Raw genomic sequence first — 15,323 nt, forward strand, 5'->3', positions numbered from 1 at the left:
CAGAAGGGGGTCCTGTTGGCTGCCCCAGGCCCTTCGTCTCCCTCTGGGCTTCTCACCCCCTGCCGTGACCCTCCAAATGGAACCTGCTTGTGCTCTCGACCTCGTCCAGCACCCACGATACACGCACAGTGTCAGCCATGCCCCTACTGATGCCCGCCACACACAGATGAGATTAGTCTCTGTAACTGTGTTGTGTCTGACCCAGTGGGTCCAAAACACATCACCACACGGTCCCCACCGCGTCCCACACGCTCTGCAGGCCCCTGCGGCTGTTGGACGGGGCACATCTGTGCGTGTCAAAGCGAGCCTGGCTGCTGCTCTGCGTCTGTGCCTGCGGGGACCCAGTCAGTCTCGGTGTGAGGGGAAGACACCGAGTGGGGAAGCGGCCCGTCGAGAGCTCTGCCCCTGGGCTGGTGCTGGGTTCAGCTTCCCCAGAGCCTGCCGCCCAGCTCCCTGCTGCCCGAACACGCCCCGGCCACGTGCACGCGGCCGGCCTGGCCTCTCAGCAGCTGCCAGGATGGCAGTCAGATGCTCTCAGCGGTTTCTAGAGTTTTTTAAAAATGAAAGGAACCCGTTAATCACTGTCTCGAGGTGTTTTGCTGGCTTCTGGACCAGGTTTCTGTGGCATGAATAATATGTCAGCCATTGAAAACATGTGACCTGAAAGGGATTTTTTTTGCCCCGGGAAGTTAATGAGAGATGATTAACAGGTTACTAATTGTTCCCAGTTAGATTTATTACTCAGAGGGGTCAGGGGGGAGGTTTTCTCATCCAAAGCTGGTTTTTCTCGGTGCCTGCGTTGCAGGAGACAGCTGGCGGGGGTAGGGGCGGTGAGGGGTCGGCTGGGTGTTCTGTAAGTGTGTGCTGTGTGTTCCGAGCCCGGACGGACACGGTGGAGTGTGTGCAGGCCGTGCAAGGCAGGGTGGAGGAGGGCTTGAGCTCACCCTCGGTGTCTCCCAGCTGCCTCCTCTCCCAGCCCTAGGAGCGCTGGGTTCCCCTGCCTCTGCCAGAGCCAGGCCGAGCCCCCCACACCGTCCACCCTGTGGTTCACGGACACCACAGACCTCAGTCCTCTCCCTGTCTCCCTATTTCTGTAGTGGTGACACTGTCTAATGTTGTCATTGCCCCACGAGAAACCCTTGGGCCCGCCTCTGGGTGTCCCGGCCCCCGCCTCCCACGCTCTCCTGTCCCAGGGCCTTTGCACACACCCTTCCCTCTGCCGCAGCCTTCTGCCACCGAGGGCTGCCCCTTAAACACCAGGCTCCTGTGTCACTTCACCAGCATTTGTCCCTTCACTTCTTGTTCGCCCCCAGACACTGACCTCCTGTGTATGTGGCACGGAGCTGGGTGCAAGGAAAGTGGAGACGTCTTGGAGTTCAGGTTTACCGCTGGCGGTAGACAGTGAGGCCACACCGAACCGTTCGATTCCGCAGGTGGCTGGTTACCTGAACTTTGAGTAACATTCGCCTGCCCCCTCTGCCCGGTCCTCTCTGGTTGCCACGGCCTCCACCTCGCCCCCTGGCCTGTGACACCCCCGTACCCTTTGGCCGCTGCTTTGCATTCCTGTCTCTCACGAGGCCCTGGCTGCAGGGGTCCCACTCCTGGTGGGAAGAGGGGACAGTGAATGTGGGTGGAAGTGTGGGTGCCATGAGCGCCCAGCTGGTGGTGGAAGAACTATCTGTGAAGTGCTCAGCGGTCCCGCCGTGGCCCGAGGCTGCCCCGTGCCTGTGGTCGCCGGGCCTGTCCCCTGCTGTCAGAGCTGGTAGGCACTCTTCCACATGCCTCTGGTCCCGGGAGCCTCGCGCCTGAGGTCTGCTCACCACCCTGGATGCCGTATAGGGGAGCTTCCCGCAGTCACGCCCCCGCACCCTTTGCGAGGCTCCTTCCAGCTTGTTTACGACTAATTCATTTCTTGGTGTCCCTCCTCCTCCTGGCTGATTTCTTTCTCGATGTGCAGGCAGCAAGATTCCCTCTTTGTCGCGCATAGTTCTGTGCATGTGGCCAACGCGTAGGCTCCTGACCAGCACCACGGTCAGGGTGCAGACCCTCGGTCACCCCAGATTCCCGCGTGCCGCCCCGGCAGTCTGCCACTGCCGTCCCCCCAGTCCTGGCAACCAGATTTGTTTTCCGTGCTTGTCACCCTGCATTACCTGTGTAGAATCACACAGGACGTAGGTGGCTTTTCACATCCGGCTTCTGTCGCACGTGCACTGAATGTTCATCCATGTCGGGAGAATCCGCGGGTGGCTCTTTCTCATCGGTGAGTGGACTCCGTGGTGTAGGTCAGCGCAGTGTATCCGTCCACCAGGCTTTGGACATGGGCTTGTTTTCCACTATTGGCAGTGACAAATAAAGCCTGTCGAGGTTTGCGGGCAGGTTTCTGTGTGACATGCGCTGTCACTCGTCCTGGGTGAGGGCCTCGGAGCACGGCTGGCGGTCCTCGGTAACTGTGTACGGACAAGGGACCACCCGGCTGGCGCCCCACCAGACTTGCCTCCCGCAGTGGACGAGGGTGCCAGGGCTGTGTCATCCATTGGAGGAAATTGCAGCCACTGCCACGCATATACCTGCCGCCGTTTAATCCGCACTTTTCTCTGTACGCGGTGCTGGCGCCGGCGGAGGGGCAGGGCCGTCGTGGATCTGACGGGGGCGTCATCGGTGCCGTGTGAGCCAGGATCTGGTGAGGAAGAGCTTAACGGCACTCAGGAATGGCAAGCCTCCCTACAACCTCTCAAGGAAAATGGTGTGTTGTATCATACCGTAATTTTAGAATTCAAAAAGATTTCTTAGGATTAGGGGACGTTCTTTATGTTAAAGTTGCTGTTTGCCTGAACAGCTTGTGAGCAAAAGCTACTAATTGTGAAATTGAAAAATTCTTTGAGCTGTTCTTCCTCACACTTACTCTTGGGTGGCGAGGTGCTCAGCCTGCCCTCACGAAGCATCGATGGTCTGAGCCCTGCATGTCTTCGGTAGATGTGACACTTCTTCCCTCCTCCCCTTTCTAGGCGCCCAATCGCCAGCTCATGACGTACTGGCTGCAGGAGCTGCAGCAGAAGAGATGGGAATACTGCAACGGCCTGGACGCGGCAAAGCGGGTCAGCAGGACCTCCCCCACCCGGGGGGACTCCTCCAAGGGCCTAGTGGCCAGAGACAGCACAGGTGAGTCAGACCCGGAGGGACCGGTGTCAGCTGTGACGCAGTGACCTGCCCGAGCAGGGGAGCTCGGAATGAACATTGCAGCTACGGCCCCTCGTGAGCGCGCAGCTCTCCACCCTTCCTGTGCACCTCTACGCCCAGACGTGGGTTCCAGCCTAGTGACGCCCTCGGGCGTCGGGCCAGGCCTGTGCCAAGCGCCCCTCGGAGATGCCGCCACTGAGGTCGGTCGGCTGCGCGACTCCAGGGGCAGACTTGCTCCCAGGGCCCACCATGACTGCTGACATGTCCGAGGAAGGGTTTCTCTGTCAAACTCCAACCCAATTTCCTCCAGGTCTGCGGTGCGTCCCTGACTCACAGGGCTCCTCAGACTTTTATGTGTCTTTTCCCCGCAAACCCCAATTGTCCCGCCAGCCTCGTTTCCGCCCATGGAGACCTTGTTGGCAGGGCTGCCCCCTGGCACATGGGAGCTGCAGCCTGTGCCTCGCGCCCGCCAGCCCTCCTCCTGGAAGAGCTGCCGGGCGTTTCCACAGCGTCTTCCCCCCTCACTGCATGCGAGCGGAGCGGGTGCCCTGTTTCCAAGCCTACAGCCTCGATGTTTGGGTCATAAGATTTGTGACTGTTGACTGAGCTTTTTTAAAGCCACCATCATAGTGCTTTTGATGAAAAAAAGTCGTGCTGTGCGCACAGGCTCTGGGCCTGTGGAGGCAGCAGGGCGAGCAGGGGAGGGGGCCCCCACGGACGTCCTGTGGGACAGGCTCCCGCCGACCCAGGAAGCTGAGGCTGCGCTGGCTTTAGCAGGCTGTGCGGGAATCAGAACCGGGAACGTAACAACTGTGGCCCACAGCTCGCTCACGGTTGTCCTGTAGGCATTTGAAAGTGTTGACAAAGAATGTGGAAGGTCGACCCTGGCTGGGTGGCCCAGTCCATTGGAGGGCCGTCCTGTGCACCAGAAGGTTGTGGGTACGATTCCCTGTCGTGGTGTGTACGGGAGGAAACCGGTCAGTGTCTCTCCCCCACCCCACCCCACCCCCGCCCCCCACCGCTCATCCCTTGTGAGGCCGTTCCCTGAACGCCGTGTGTATTGGCCAGAAGCCAGCCCTGTGTTTTTACTCAGACAGGTGTCACACGGCCTTCTCAATACCGAAAACCAGACAAAAATAACAGTAACGGCAAAACTGGGAAAGAGCTTCTGTTTCCCCTCAAGTAATCGCATTTAGCAAATGGTCTCTGTTGCCAACATCCTCCTTGTCCTCGGCCCCTTTTCTCCACCCCTCCCCGCGGGTCCCGACTTCCCCACCAGGCCTCTCCCCTGTGGGCGGGAGGGAGCTGCTGCAAGGTCTGTGGTTTTCTGGGTAATCTCAGGGTTTTCTGATGACACTTGGACCCCGGGCAGGGGCCGCCGTCGGCCTGGCTGCCAGCCCGCAGTGGGAGAAGGGGCTTATGTTTATTTCCTGCCTTGTTGAGTCCCATCCCCAGTCAGGCACACAAAAGCAGCAGCCAGTGAGTGCGTAGATAAGCTGGGCAACAAAGCAACGTTCCTCTCCTTCTCTCTCTCTTTAATAAATTTTTTTTTTTAAAGGAATTGTTCTGCTTTGCCCCTGAGGGGGTGGGAAAGGCCAGCCCTGCAGGAGCCAGGCAGGGGTCAGGGGGCAGGGGGCGGTTTCACCCCTCCTGCCCCTGCGGTCCCGGCACCGGCCGTGTCTGGTCCACCGTGGGACAGGTGGCCACGTCCGTGCCCTGGCCATGGGCTTTCCTGTCCTGACAAGTGAAGCAGGCCGGGGCGATGGTCCCCCCTAGTGGTATTGGAACTTGTTTTGTTTGTTTGTGGGAACTCCTCTTCCAAGCAAGCTCTGAAGAGCAGCCACCACATAGGGAAGTGTGAGGGGGGAAGCCCCCCCACTCACAGCCCCTGGCCTCTGTCGCCTGGGGCCCCACAGCCCGAGGAGGGGCTGGCGCCCTGGGGCTCAGTGCACGCCCTATAACTGGGTCCCTCTCCTGGAGGCGTGCCCTCCGTTAGGGCCCCGGCTCTGTCTGTGTTGTGCCCTCAGCGCCTGGTGCTGTGCAGGGCAGGTGACAGTCATCGGAACCGGGAAATGGGAGTCTGGGGCGGGTTATGACTTCGGGCCTCCTTGACTCGAGCTTGCTCTCCACTCCCACCCGCCCCTCTGGCTTTCCTGTGTTGACTCCCGGCCACAGCCAAGTGCCCCTGCCAGACACGCAGGGGCCCCTCTTCACGCCACAGAAGGACACTTTCCCAGAGCGCTCCTTCCCACGCGGACGCACAGCGAGAGCCCCCGGGAGGTGTTCTCGTTGGGAACAGGTGACCTCTCGGGTCCCCTCAGCCTGTGTTTCCTGGGCCGCGCTCTCTCTGCCAGGGCCCTGCGGGGCCAGGGTGCATGTCCGGTGGTTGGAAAGACGTTCCTTCTCGGCCGCTTCGCTCAGCAGCCCCATTCTGAGCCTGTTTTCACGGACGGGGCCGCCTAGGCATGGCGGTGAATCACCATCTGCTGTGAACGCGCCTCTTCTCAGAGAGCGGGGGTTGTTGAGAGAATACAAACCCCTCGTGGGTGGAGACTTTCTTGTCCAAACTGTAAAAAGTTTGTTTCTATCGCGGGAAGTTGTAAGCGCGCGAAGAGAGGACACACTGCCACCCCCGAGTGCAGGAGGTCCTTTCAACAGCTGTCCCACGGCCCACCTTGTCTCACTGCGGCCCGTCCACTGGTGCTGCGGTGTTGGAAGCAAGGAGCACGTTATTTGATGCAAAGTGTTATTACTTATTTGTTAAATAACAGAGTATTGTCATGTCGAAGCAGCATTTCTATTATACAATTTCAACCTTAAAAATCCCAACAGCTTCCCAGAGGGTTAGAGTGTGCGGCCCGGTCACGCTTTGGCTACAGCCAAAAGCCTGTGGCTGTGAGTGCACGGAACCGCTGCCTGAGACGCACACACTTAGTGCAGATACGGCAGATATTTCTGTTTTAGTGTTTCCCCCCTTCTTTTTTTTCTTTTTGAAGATTTTATTTATTTATTTTTTAGAGACAGGGGAAGGGAAGGAGAAAGAGAGGGAGAGAAACAGCAATGTGTGGTTGCCCCTCACGTGTTCCCTACTGGGGACCCAGCCCACAACCCAGGCATGTGCCCTGACTGGTAGTCGAACCTGCGACCTTTTGGTTTGCAGGCCTGCGCTCCATCCACTGAGCCACACCAGCCAGCGTTTCCCCCACTTCTTAGAGAAAAGGGAGTCGGGTGCGATCAGTTCTGCACTTTGCGTTTTGCACCTGCCAGCTTGTGTTGGATGTTGCTCCTTGTCAGGACGGTGAGGGACCTCGTCACAGCCCATGTCGGGTGGACTGAGCTACAAGGCACCTCTGGGAGCCCTGTCTCCTCCACCCCCGGGCCGGGGCTCCCAACACCTGGTGGCTCGAGCATTTCACAGCCTTCCTCTGAGAAACGGTGATCTGCCTTAGACCCCATCGGCTGCAGAACGCCGAAACCACCCCAAAGTTTCCACGCAGTCGGTGTTAAAACCACGCCTCTGTGTATCTGGGACCGGTTTGCACACAGCTTATCTATCAGTGTTTGCTGGAAGATGCCAAGTGCCACGTGGAAGCTTTGAGTCCCTGACCTTTGTCTGCCTCTCTTTCAGATCTCGTTAACCCACACCCAAATGCCTCTGCAGAGAAAGCCAGGACCGTCCTAGCTGTGGAGGCCGCCCCTGGGGAGCTGGTGGGAGAGCAGGCTGCCAGTCAGCCAGCCCCCGGGCACCCGAACTCCATCAACTTCTCCTTGAAGCAGTGGGGCGCTGAGCTGAAGTGAGTGTCGGCTTCGCCCCAACCCGCAGGGCTTCTGACAGTGTTGGTTGTGATCACGCGCGTGAATTTTACCATCTGTCATTGCCGTGTCTGTTCCCGGTCACCAGTGTTCCTCCCGGTGGTCCGTAGTATTTCCACAGTTCCCCGCACGCCCGGAGGTTTTCTCCCGGAGGAGCAGTAGAGTGAGTCTGCACCTCCTTGTGTTCTGTAAATGCTCTTGAACTTTGTTCTGGGACGACCTGTAATCGCGCAGGAGCAGTCGGATACTTTGGAAGTCCCCGTGTAGGTTTGGTCAGGTGGGATGAGAGCGGCCTTCGGGGGCAGCGTCAGTGACCTGCGTGTGAGCGCCATCTGCGATGCCCCCGGCACAGGTGTGCGCCCACGGGGGCAGGTGGGCTGGACGCTGCTCCCGCCCCTGTGTCACCTGCGGGACTGTTCCCCGTGCCCTCCCAGCTGGGTCCCTCCCAGTCACTGCACGCTCTTACACACAGCCTGCAGTCCTGCGCTGGGGACTCAGGGAGCCCCTGAGGCGTGCCCTCTCTCTGTCCGGCTGTCCTCTCCCACACTGTGCCCCGTGGGCGCCCCTGGGTTCCCTACCTGCCCGAGGCCTGGACACTGTGTCCAGGCTGGGAGTGGGGCTCCCCTTGTTTGTCCCTCTCAGGCCACTGCCTGGTGTCCCGTGCCTGAGAATCGCTGTTTGCTCCATTTTGTTCAGCTTTCCAGTTTTCTCAGGGACTGGGAGTCCGGTCCCTCTCATTCCGCCTCCACTGGAAGCAGACATCCCAACCTTGTTTCCAGAAGTTTCCCTGAAGTATTTGTAGCACACACGTGAACAGACCACGGCACAGTGACGTCCTGGGTAGCCCTGCCCAGCTGTATAATTCTGCCACATTGCTGCTGCGTCTAAGAGACAATGAAAACGTCACAGATACAGTTCAGGCCCTTCTCCTCCGTGGCCCTGTCCCTCCCTCACCGTTCACAGAGCTAACCAGCATCTGTTTGGTGATTACCGTTCACGTGTAGATTTTTAAAAATAGTTTTACTACTATTTGTAGTAAATTTGTGTGTGTGTATCCGTGAACGTATCATAATAGTGTCATCCCGACAACGTGACACAATATCCTGTTGCGTATATCATTCTTTAATTCTTTTTTACTCACCCCTCAAAAAATATTTGTCCATACGATACATGTAGCTTTAGCTAGAAAATGTATTCTGCAAGGACGAGCACCTTAGTTGTGCCGTCTGGCTCATCCTAAATGCCTGCGGTAGCGCCTGCCACATCGCAGGCACGCAGGGAACACCTGTTGGGGGAGTTCATTCATTTCAAAGGGTGTGTGATCTTTGTGTGAATGTGCTGTGGTCCGTCTGTTTCCCTGTTGATGGAAGTTTGTCACACTTTTCTGCTAATGTGGAGTGCTGTAACGAACGTCGTTGTTTGTGGCTCCTTGTGCACACATGTGCGAGACGTCACTCGGGAAACATGGGGTCTTGGGGTGGGCGCCCTTGTCCAGCCTGCGTGTGGCCGCTCGACCCTCCCCGGTACCGGCAGCGGTGGTGGCAGCATCGGGTGTTAATCAGATCTTTTCACTGTTGCCATCTGCCTAGAGGTGCAATTACGTTTTCTCAATAACCTTTCCTTGCTCCCAACAGAAACTCCATGTCTTCCCTGCGCCCCGGAAGAGGGCATGAGAGTCGGAAGAGTGTGTTTTACACCCACGAGGAGTGGGAGCTGCTGGACCCGAGCCCCAGGGACCTGGAGGAGTCCGAGGTCCAGGAGGAGCGGAAGAAGCAGCCGCCCGAGGGAAGCAAAGGTATGGTGTGTGCAGCTCCTGTGGCCGGTCCTTCCCCCACGGCCACCCCTCAGCCACCAGGGGTGCGGAGGCCCTTCCAGCAGGCGTTTAGAGAAGCACATGGCCCAGCGGGGGCCGGGGCTTCATTGTTTTTTGGGGGGTGAAATCCAAAGGCACGAAAACGAGGTGCTACAGGAAATGAATGACCGCCCCGTCCGGGGGCTCCTAAACTTTTCAAGGAGATGGGACATCCACGGTGTTCTTCACAGAAATATTGGCTAAAAGAGCAAAACAAGTCATTTCTAGAAATGTGATACGTACAGGGGAGCCGACGACAGACATCATGAATTCTGCAGAACCCCCCATCCAGCCCCTGCAGAGCTGAACTCGGGGCCTCTCTTATGTCCTCCAGGCTCTACTGCCCCCTGCAGCCTGCAGCCCGCATCAGCCGGGTTATTTTCAAGGGAATTCTGGATATCAGTCCAGTGCCTGTAATATTTTAATACATGTCTCTACGAGACAGGGACTCTTAAAAAAAGTTATAACCACAAAACAACTTCGCTGTTTACCTAAAAGCAGCTATAGTAAGTCTTGAAGAATATCTCACTCCCCAGTGTTCCCTAAATATCTGCCTGCCGGCGGCCTGGCCACACTGGCTGCCACCGGCCCGTGGGTGTGCACAGCCGCTGTCCTCCTGGGGTCCCTCCACCTGGCAGCTCCCTGTCTGTCTGGTCCTCCCTTTCTCTGCAGCCTCGTTGAACAAACGCGGTCTTCCTGCCGTGGGTTTTGCTAAGTGTATTTCTCTGGGGTTTCTGAGCCCGCTCCGGCATCTCTGTGTGACCTGCGCACTGGCCGCTAGAGCAGAGGCCAGCCCACATTCAGGGTTGAGGGCGAGGGTGGGTTGTATGCCACATATGGAAAAGCAGAGGGGAATCAGCCCAATCCGTTTGCATGGATGTTTAAGGTTTTTTAAATGTATTTGTAGAGAGGAGAAAGAAAGGGAGAGAAACATCAATGTGTGGTTGATTCTCATGTGCCCCCTATTGGGGACCTGGCCTGCAACCCAGGCATGTGCCCTGACTGGGAATCGAACTGGCAACCCTTTGGTTCATAGGCCCGTGCTCAATCCACTGAGCCACACCAGCTAGGGCTCAAGTACCATTTTTAAAGGAAGAGAATATAGGCGTGCTTTAAAATGTGTTTATAGTTGTTACATACATTTTGGGGGTTGTTTTGCTGCTTTTCTCACTAAGGACGAATTGACAAAGACAGAGGCCACGTGTCCCTTGATGTCTGAGTCCTGCCCCTCAGCCTCATGGGAGCTCCATGGGGCAGGGACAGCATGTGCCCAGGGTGCTGTGGGTGCTAGAACCACGTCCGTCGCAGGCCTGGGTCTCCATTCTCTTTCCTCCTGAAGGCAGCCGTGATGTCAAGGCTAGCCCCAGAGGGTTAGCCATGAGCGTTTAGAAGGATTGATGGATTTTGGAAAATAACAGCGTTCCCAGAGAATGTTGGGAGAGCTATTGTTCTGTCACCAATTCATCGTTGGTGCCCACCTGCACTGGGCCCTTTTTATCTGTCTTAAGGCAGAGATTGGGCAATCAGACGACAGGGTGTTGTTTTAAAGTAACCACGGGGTGGAGTCTCATAAGGAAGCCTCTGTGGGGAAGCGCATCTGACTCAGGCGCGGCTGTCACCGGGACTGAGGGGCAAAGGCGGCTCTGGGGGGGTGGGCGTGCACCCAGCCTGTGCTGTGGGGGTTCCCCACAGGAGGGCCAGGCCTGCCCTTGAAAAGCAAGTCTTGTTTCTCCGTAGGGGCAACTGGCTCGGGATTTTCCTTTGATTTTGGTCGGGTTCCCTACAAAGGAAGGCGCCCTTTGAGAGACATGATTGGCTCGTACAAAAGTCGTCACGGCAGCGGAGACCCTGCTCCCGAGGCGACCTCGGGCAGTGGCAGCGCGGGCAGGCTGGCCCCGGAAGTGCGGCAGCAGGTGCAGAGCCAGCAGGAGGAGCTGGAGCGCTTGCAGAAAGACTTGTCCAGCCAGAAGGTAACTGCCCCTCGCACCCGCCTCCTTCCACATCGCGCTGGGGCCTTAACCCTTCCCATGGCCGCTGGGCCTGATCTCGTGTCCGAGACACGAGCCTTTCCAAGGGGAGCGTGGACCCCTCGCGTGGCCAGAGGAGGGCGAAGTCTGCACCCCACTTTCTCCTGCCCTGAGCAGCCTAGGAACAGTAATTAGATGCCTCTCCACGTCTTATTAAAAACCAGTTTCCTTCTGAGCTCATGAGCCCTGAGCCCCTTCCTCGCTCGGCAGGCCGGTGGCTCGATGTTCCAGCTCACGGCGTCGGGCGCGGGTGAGCGCCCACCCGGAACCATTGCGAATTGCTGTGTATGTGCCCATTACTTCCTGTTTCCGGTGATCGTTCCCCGCTGACCGTCTTGCTGGAATAGGTTTTTTTCCTCTTCATTTCTGACATCCTTCAAGAGGAAGTTCGGTGTTAAAATAACGGCTCCCAATAACAGTTCTGTGTTCACTCAGGTTCCACGGTTCCAGCGGTCACACTGCGTGGCCTTCTCACGGTTCCGCTCTCCCCCTCCCCTCCCGTCCGCCCTTGCTGCAGGAGCTGGTGCGTCTGCTGCAGCAGACCGTGCGGTCCTCCCAGTATGACAAATACTTCACCAGCAGCCGGCTCTGTGATGGGGTCCCCCAGGACACGCTTGAGCTTCTGCACCAGAAGGACGACCAGATCCTGGGCCTTGCCAGCCAGCTGGAGAGGTTTGGCCTGGAGAAGGACAGCCTGCGGCAGGAGCTGCGGACGCTGAAGAGCACCGTGGGCGAGCTCAACGAGAAGCTGGGGATGCTGATGGAGACCATCCAGGCCAAGGACGAGGTTATCATGAAGCTGTCTCGGCAGCTCAGCGAGTGCGAGAACGGCGCAGCCTCTCCCATCTGGCCACCCGCCTCTCCCTCCGCCGCCCCTGCTGGCCGGGACCAATTGGAGCTGGACCGGCTGAAGGTGAGAGCGGGCGTGGGCTCTCATTGCTGGGGCCAGAGGCCCCAAACCCCTTCCCAGTGTCTCCGTTGATGTCACTTGACGTCTACTGGCCTCCACGAGCTACAATCAAAAAGTTGCTAGTCTCCTAGGGAGCTGCTCTGGGGAATGGGAGGCAGCCCAGCGATGTTGCCATTGCTCCGGCAGTTTCAGCTCTCTCCCCTCTCTGGCTTCCAGGCTGCCGAGATGTCTGTTTGTACACCCTAGGGCTTCCTCATTCCACATAACCCACAGAGGCTGCATCTTGTTCCTCTGTGGCCAATTCAGGAAAATCACCACATGAAATAATTTCATTTCCCCCTCTCCCCTGACACAGCAGTGGGCCCCGCCTGCCTGCTGCTGCTGCTGAGGGTGGCCCCAAAGACTCCTCAGAAACTGCCTGATAATCAGCTTTCAGTTCCTCAGAACTGGCTCTGGCTCCACAGGGCTATTTGGTGAGGCAGCGAAATATCAGCTGTATGAATAATCAGTCAACGTTCAACCAATATGAATCGATGCATGTTTTTTTTCAACAGGATAACCTACAGGGGTACAAAACCCAAAATAAATTTCTAAATAAGGAAATTTTGGAACTCTCGGCGCTGCGGAGGAATGCAGAAAGGAGAGAGCGGGATCTCCTGGCCAAGGTGGGTCAGGGTGGGTGTGTCCCATTACCCTGCAGCAGGTGAGGTTTGGGAGCTGCGTAGAACATGCTGGAAACCCAGCTCGGCACCCATGCTGGCAGGGCGGTGGTCGCGGACTCCAGAATCTACATAGGATGGGTGCAGTGTGAGGCGCTGCTGCCTCGCTGGCTGCGGTGAAGGTGGAGGGCAGTGCCTGCAGGGGCGCCTCCCTTCGCACTCGGGAGGGAGCTTATGGGAGGGAACCGACAGCAACACACGCTACTCCGTGTGCGCAGACACAGGTCGCCTGCATGGCCGACGGGGCTGGTGAGGAGGATACGGGCGGGGGGTGGGGGTGGGGGCGGGGGGGCCCCTCTGGCAGGGTCACCGGGAGGGTCAGACACCACAGTGGGTGCGGCAGGCTTCACCAAGGGTAACGATGTCACAAACACCGCAGGGACCGTCCTGCGAAGTTCCGGGACACTGCACCTCCCAGATGGCCTCCAGAGCCGCCTCCCAAACCTCGTGCTGTGTGATCTCCAGGGCGGTTCTGTTTCATCTGCCTGGCACCATGGCATTCGGGGGCCAGTGCTGGGTCATGGTCCTCAGAAGGTGTTGGTGTAGCTCGGGGAGGCTGCCCACCTGCCACGCACACTCCCCCTGACCTCCCTGATGGCCACCTGTGCCCCGTCCAGAACGGACGCCTGTGTTGGCATCTTATTGGCAGCAGCTGTCCTGTGCCAGACCCCGTAGAGGGGAGGGGCCCACGGCAGGCGGCCTGTGGCATGCATTCGCCCCTTGTCCCTGATTTCGTGTCTCTGGCTCCCTTCCCAGCACTTTGGGGCTTGTCCCTCCTTGGCGGCTGCGGTGCGGAAGGCTTGCTTTTCCCGTGGGCCCTCCCGGGTGGAGGTAACCGCCAATTTCTCTGCAGTACTCCAGCCTGGAAGCCAAGCTCTGCCAGATAGAGAGCAAGTACCTGATCCTGCTGCAGGAGATGAAGACCCCAGTCTGCTCCGAGGAGCAGGGGCCGGCCCGCGATGTCATCGCCCAGCTCCTGGAGGATGCGCTGCAGGTCGAAGGCTCGGAGCAGCCGGAGCAGGCCTTCGTCAAGCCTCATCTCGTCAGGTAGCTCGGCTGCTGGGGGTGTGGCTGCAGCGATTCCTCTGTGTCTCCCCCGCCTCTACCATCTCTGCGCCTGTCTGGTCGGCTCGGCTGTTTCTCTTCTACCTCTGAGGGCTCCCTGGTGACGCTGGGCCCACCCAACCACCTGGGATGACCTCCCTGTCTGTGCTCCGGAACTAAGCCCATCTGCTGGCAGGTTCCTCCTGCCACCTCACACGGTGCCTCTGCAGGCTGAGCGCCCCTTCTCCTGGACAGCTCCGAGTCGGTTTTCTCCCTTATCTCTGCCTTTCACAGCGACGCTGTTCAGACGCAGCGGCTGTGCGTGTACCTGCATGATGCGCCCCACCATGTTCATGTGGCAGAATGTGTCAGCCGTGTTTCTGTGGTGTTGCTTGTGTCTTCTTCTGTGCTTTTTACCTTTCGGGCTTTAAATCATCTAGAATTAGTTCTCTTTTTTAAGAAAAATTTTTATTTATTTATTTTTTAGAGAGGGGAAGGGAGGGAGAAAGAGAGGGAGAGAAATATCAATGTGTGGTTGCCTCTTGTGCTCCCCATACTGGGGACCTGGTCCGCAACACAGGCCTGTGCCCTGACTGGGAATTGAACTGGCCACCCTTTGATTTGTAGGCTGGTGCTCAATCCACTGAGCCATGCCAGCCAGGGCTGGAATTAGTTTTTTGCTGTGTGGTATGAAGAAGAAGTTTAATGTGCCCCGGCCAGTGTGGCTCGGTTGGTTGGAGCTGCGTCCTATAACCGAAAGGTTGAGGGTTCGATCCCTGGTCTGCCGAGTACCAGCAGGTGACCAGTCGATGCTTCTCTCTCTCCCTTCTCTCTTTGTGAAAAAGCAGAAAAAAATACCCTCAGGTGAGGGTTAAAAAAAAGAGTTAAACTGAATTTTTTCCCCACGCAGAGAGCCCGTCTCCCTCACCCTGTTCATGCCGAACTTCACTTCCTCACGGGGTCGAAAGGCCTGGTGGTGCATGAAACGGCCTGAGCTCACTTCTAGGTTCTCTCTTTGGTTCTCCTGCCGAGATCCCATCATTCCGTTTTCCCTGTTGCTCTTGTCCCCAGTGAGTACGACATTTACGGGTTCAGGACGGTCCCCGAGGACGACGAGGAGGAGAAGTTGGTGGCCAAGGTGCGGGCGCTGGACCTGAAGAGCCTGCACCTCACGGAAACGCAGGAGGTGTCCACCGGCGTCAAGTGGGAGAACTACTTCGCCAGCACGATGAACCGCGAGATGGCGCGCTCGCCAGAGCTGAAGAGCCTGATCCGGGCGGGCATCCCGCACGAGCACCGCTCCACAGTGTGGAAGTGGTGCGTGGACCTACACACCCGCAAGTTCAGGGACGGCGTGCCGCCCGGCTACTTCCAGGCCCTGTTGCAGAAGGCGCTGGAGAAGCAGAACCCGGCCTCCAAGCAGATCGAGCTGGACCTGCTGCGGACGCTGCCCAACAACAAGCATTACTCCTGCCTCACCTCGGAAGGCATCCAGAAGTTACGCAACGTGCTGCTGGCCTTCTCCTGGCGGAACCCGGACATTGGCTACTGCCAGGGCCTCAACAGGTGCGTGCTCGCCCCAGGGTGCCCCGCTGACCATGCTGCTGGTCTGTGGGCTCCAGGCTCTGCCTGCAGCTCCCTCCCCTCCTGCTTAGCCTAGAAAACCCAGTGTTTCCCCGGAAAGAAGGACCTGCTTGCAGTCAGCTATTTTTCACTTTTTTTTTTTAATCCTCCCCCTAGGATATGGGTATTGACTTTAGGGAGAGCGACACAGAGAGAGA

At 57.9% G+C, this 15,323-nt stretch overlaps 1 protein-coding gene across 3 annotated transcripts in view; it reads left to right on the forward strand.

Annotated features, from left to right (window-relative positions):
- The window catches only part of TBC1D2B (TBC1 domain family member 2B), a 34,915-nt gene that overhangs the window by 11,304 nt on the left and 8,288 nt on the right, over positions 1 to 15,323 (forward strand). For all 3 annotated transcript variants that reach the window (XM_024561991.4, XM_053913029.2, XM_053913030.2), the window contains exons 2-9: positions 3,006 to 3,159; positions 6,806 to 6,971; positions 8,625 to 8,785; positions 10,580 to 10,812; positions 11,387 to 11,782; positions 12,334 to 12,444; positions 13,352 to 13,545; positions 14,614 to 15,108. In XM_024561991.4, coding sequence (XP_024417759.3) covers positions 3,006 to 3,159; positions 6,806 to 6,971; positions 8,625 to 8,785; positions 10,580 to 10,812; positions 11,387 to 11,782; positions 12,334 to 12,444; positions 13,352 to 13,545; positions 14,614 to 15,108 — 1,910 coding nt within the window. The remainder of the gene's footprint in view (positions 1 to 3,005; positions 3,160 to 6,805; positions 6,972 to 8,624; positions 8,786 to 10,579; positions 10,813 to 11,386; positions 11,783 to 12,333; positions 12,445 to 13,351; positions 13,546 to 14,613; positions 15,109 to 15,323) is intronic.

Source organism: Desmodus rotundus, chromosome 10 (assembly GCF_022682495.2).
Source record: "Desmodus rotundus isolate HL8 chromosome 10, HLdesRot8A.1, whole genome shotgun sequence".
Lineage (NCBI taxonomy): Eukaryota > Metazoa > Chordata > Mammalia > Chiroptera > Phyllostomidae > Desmodus > Desmodus rotundus.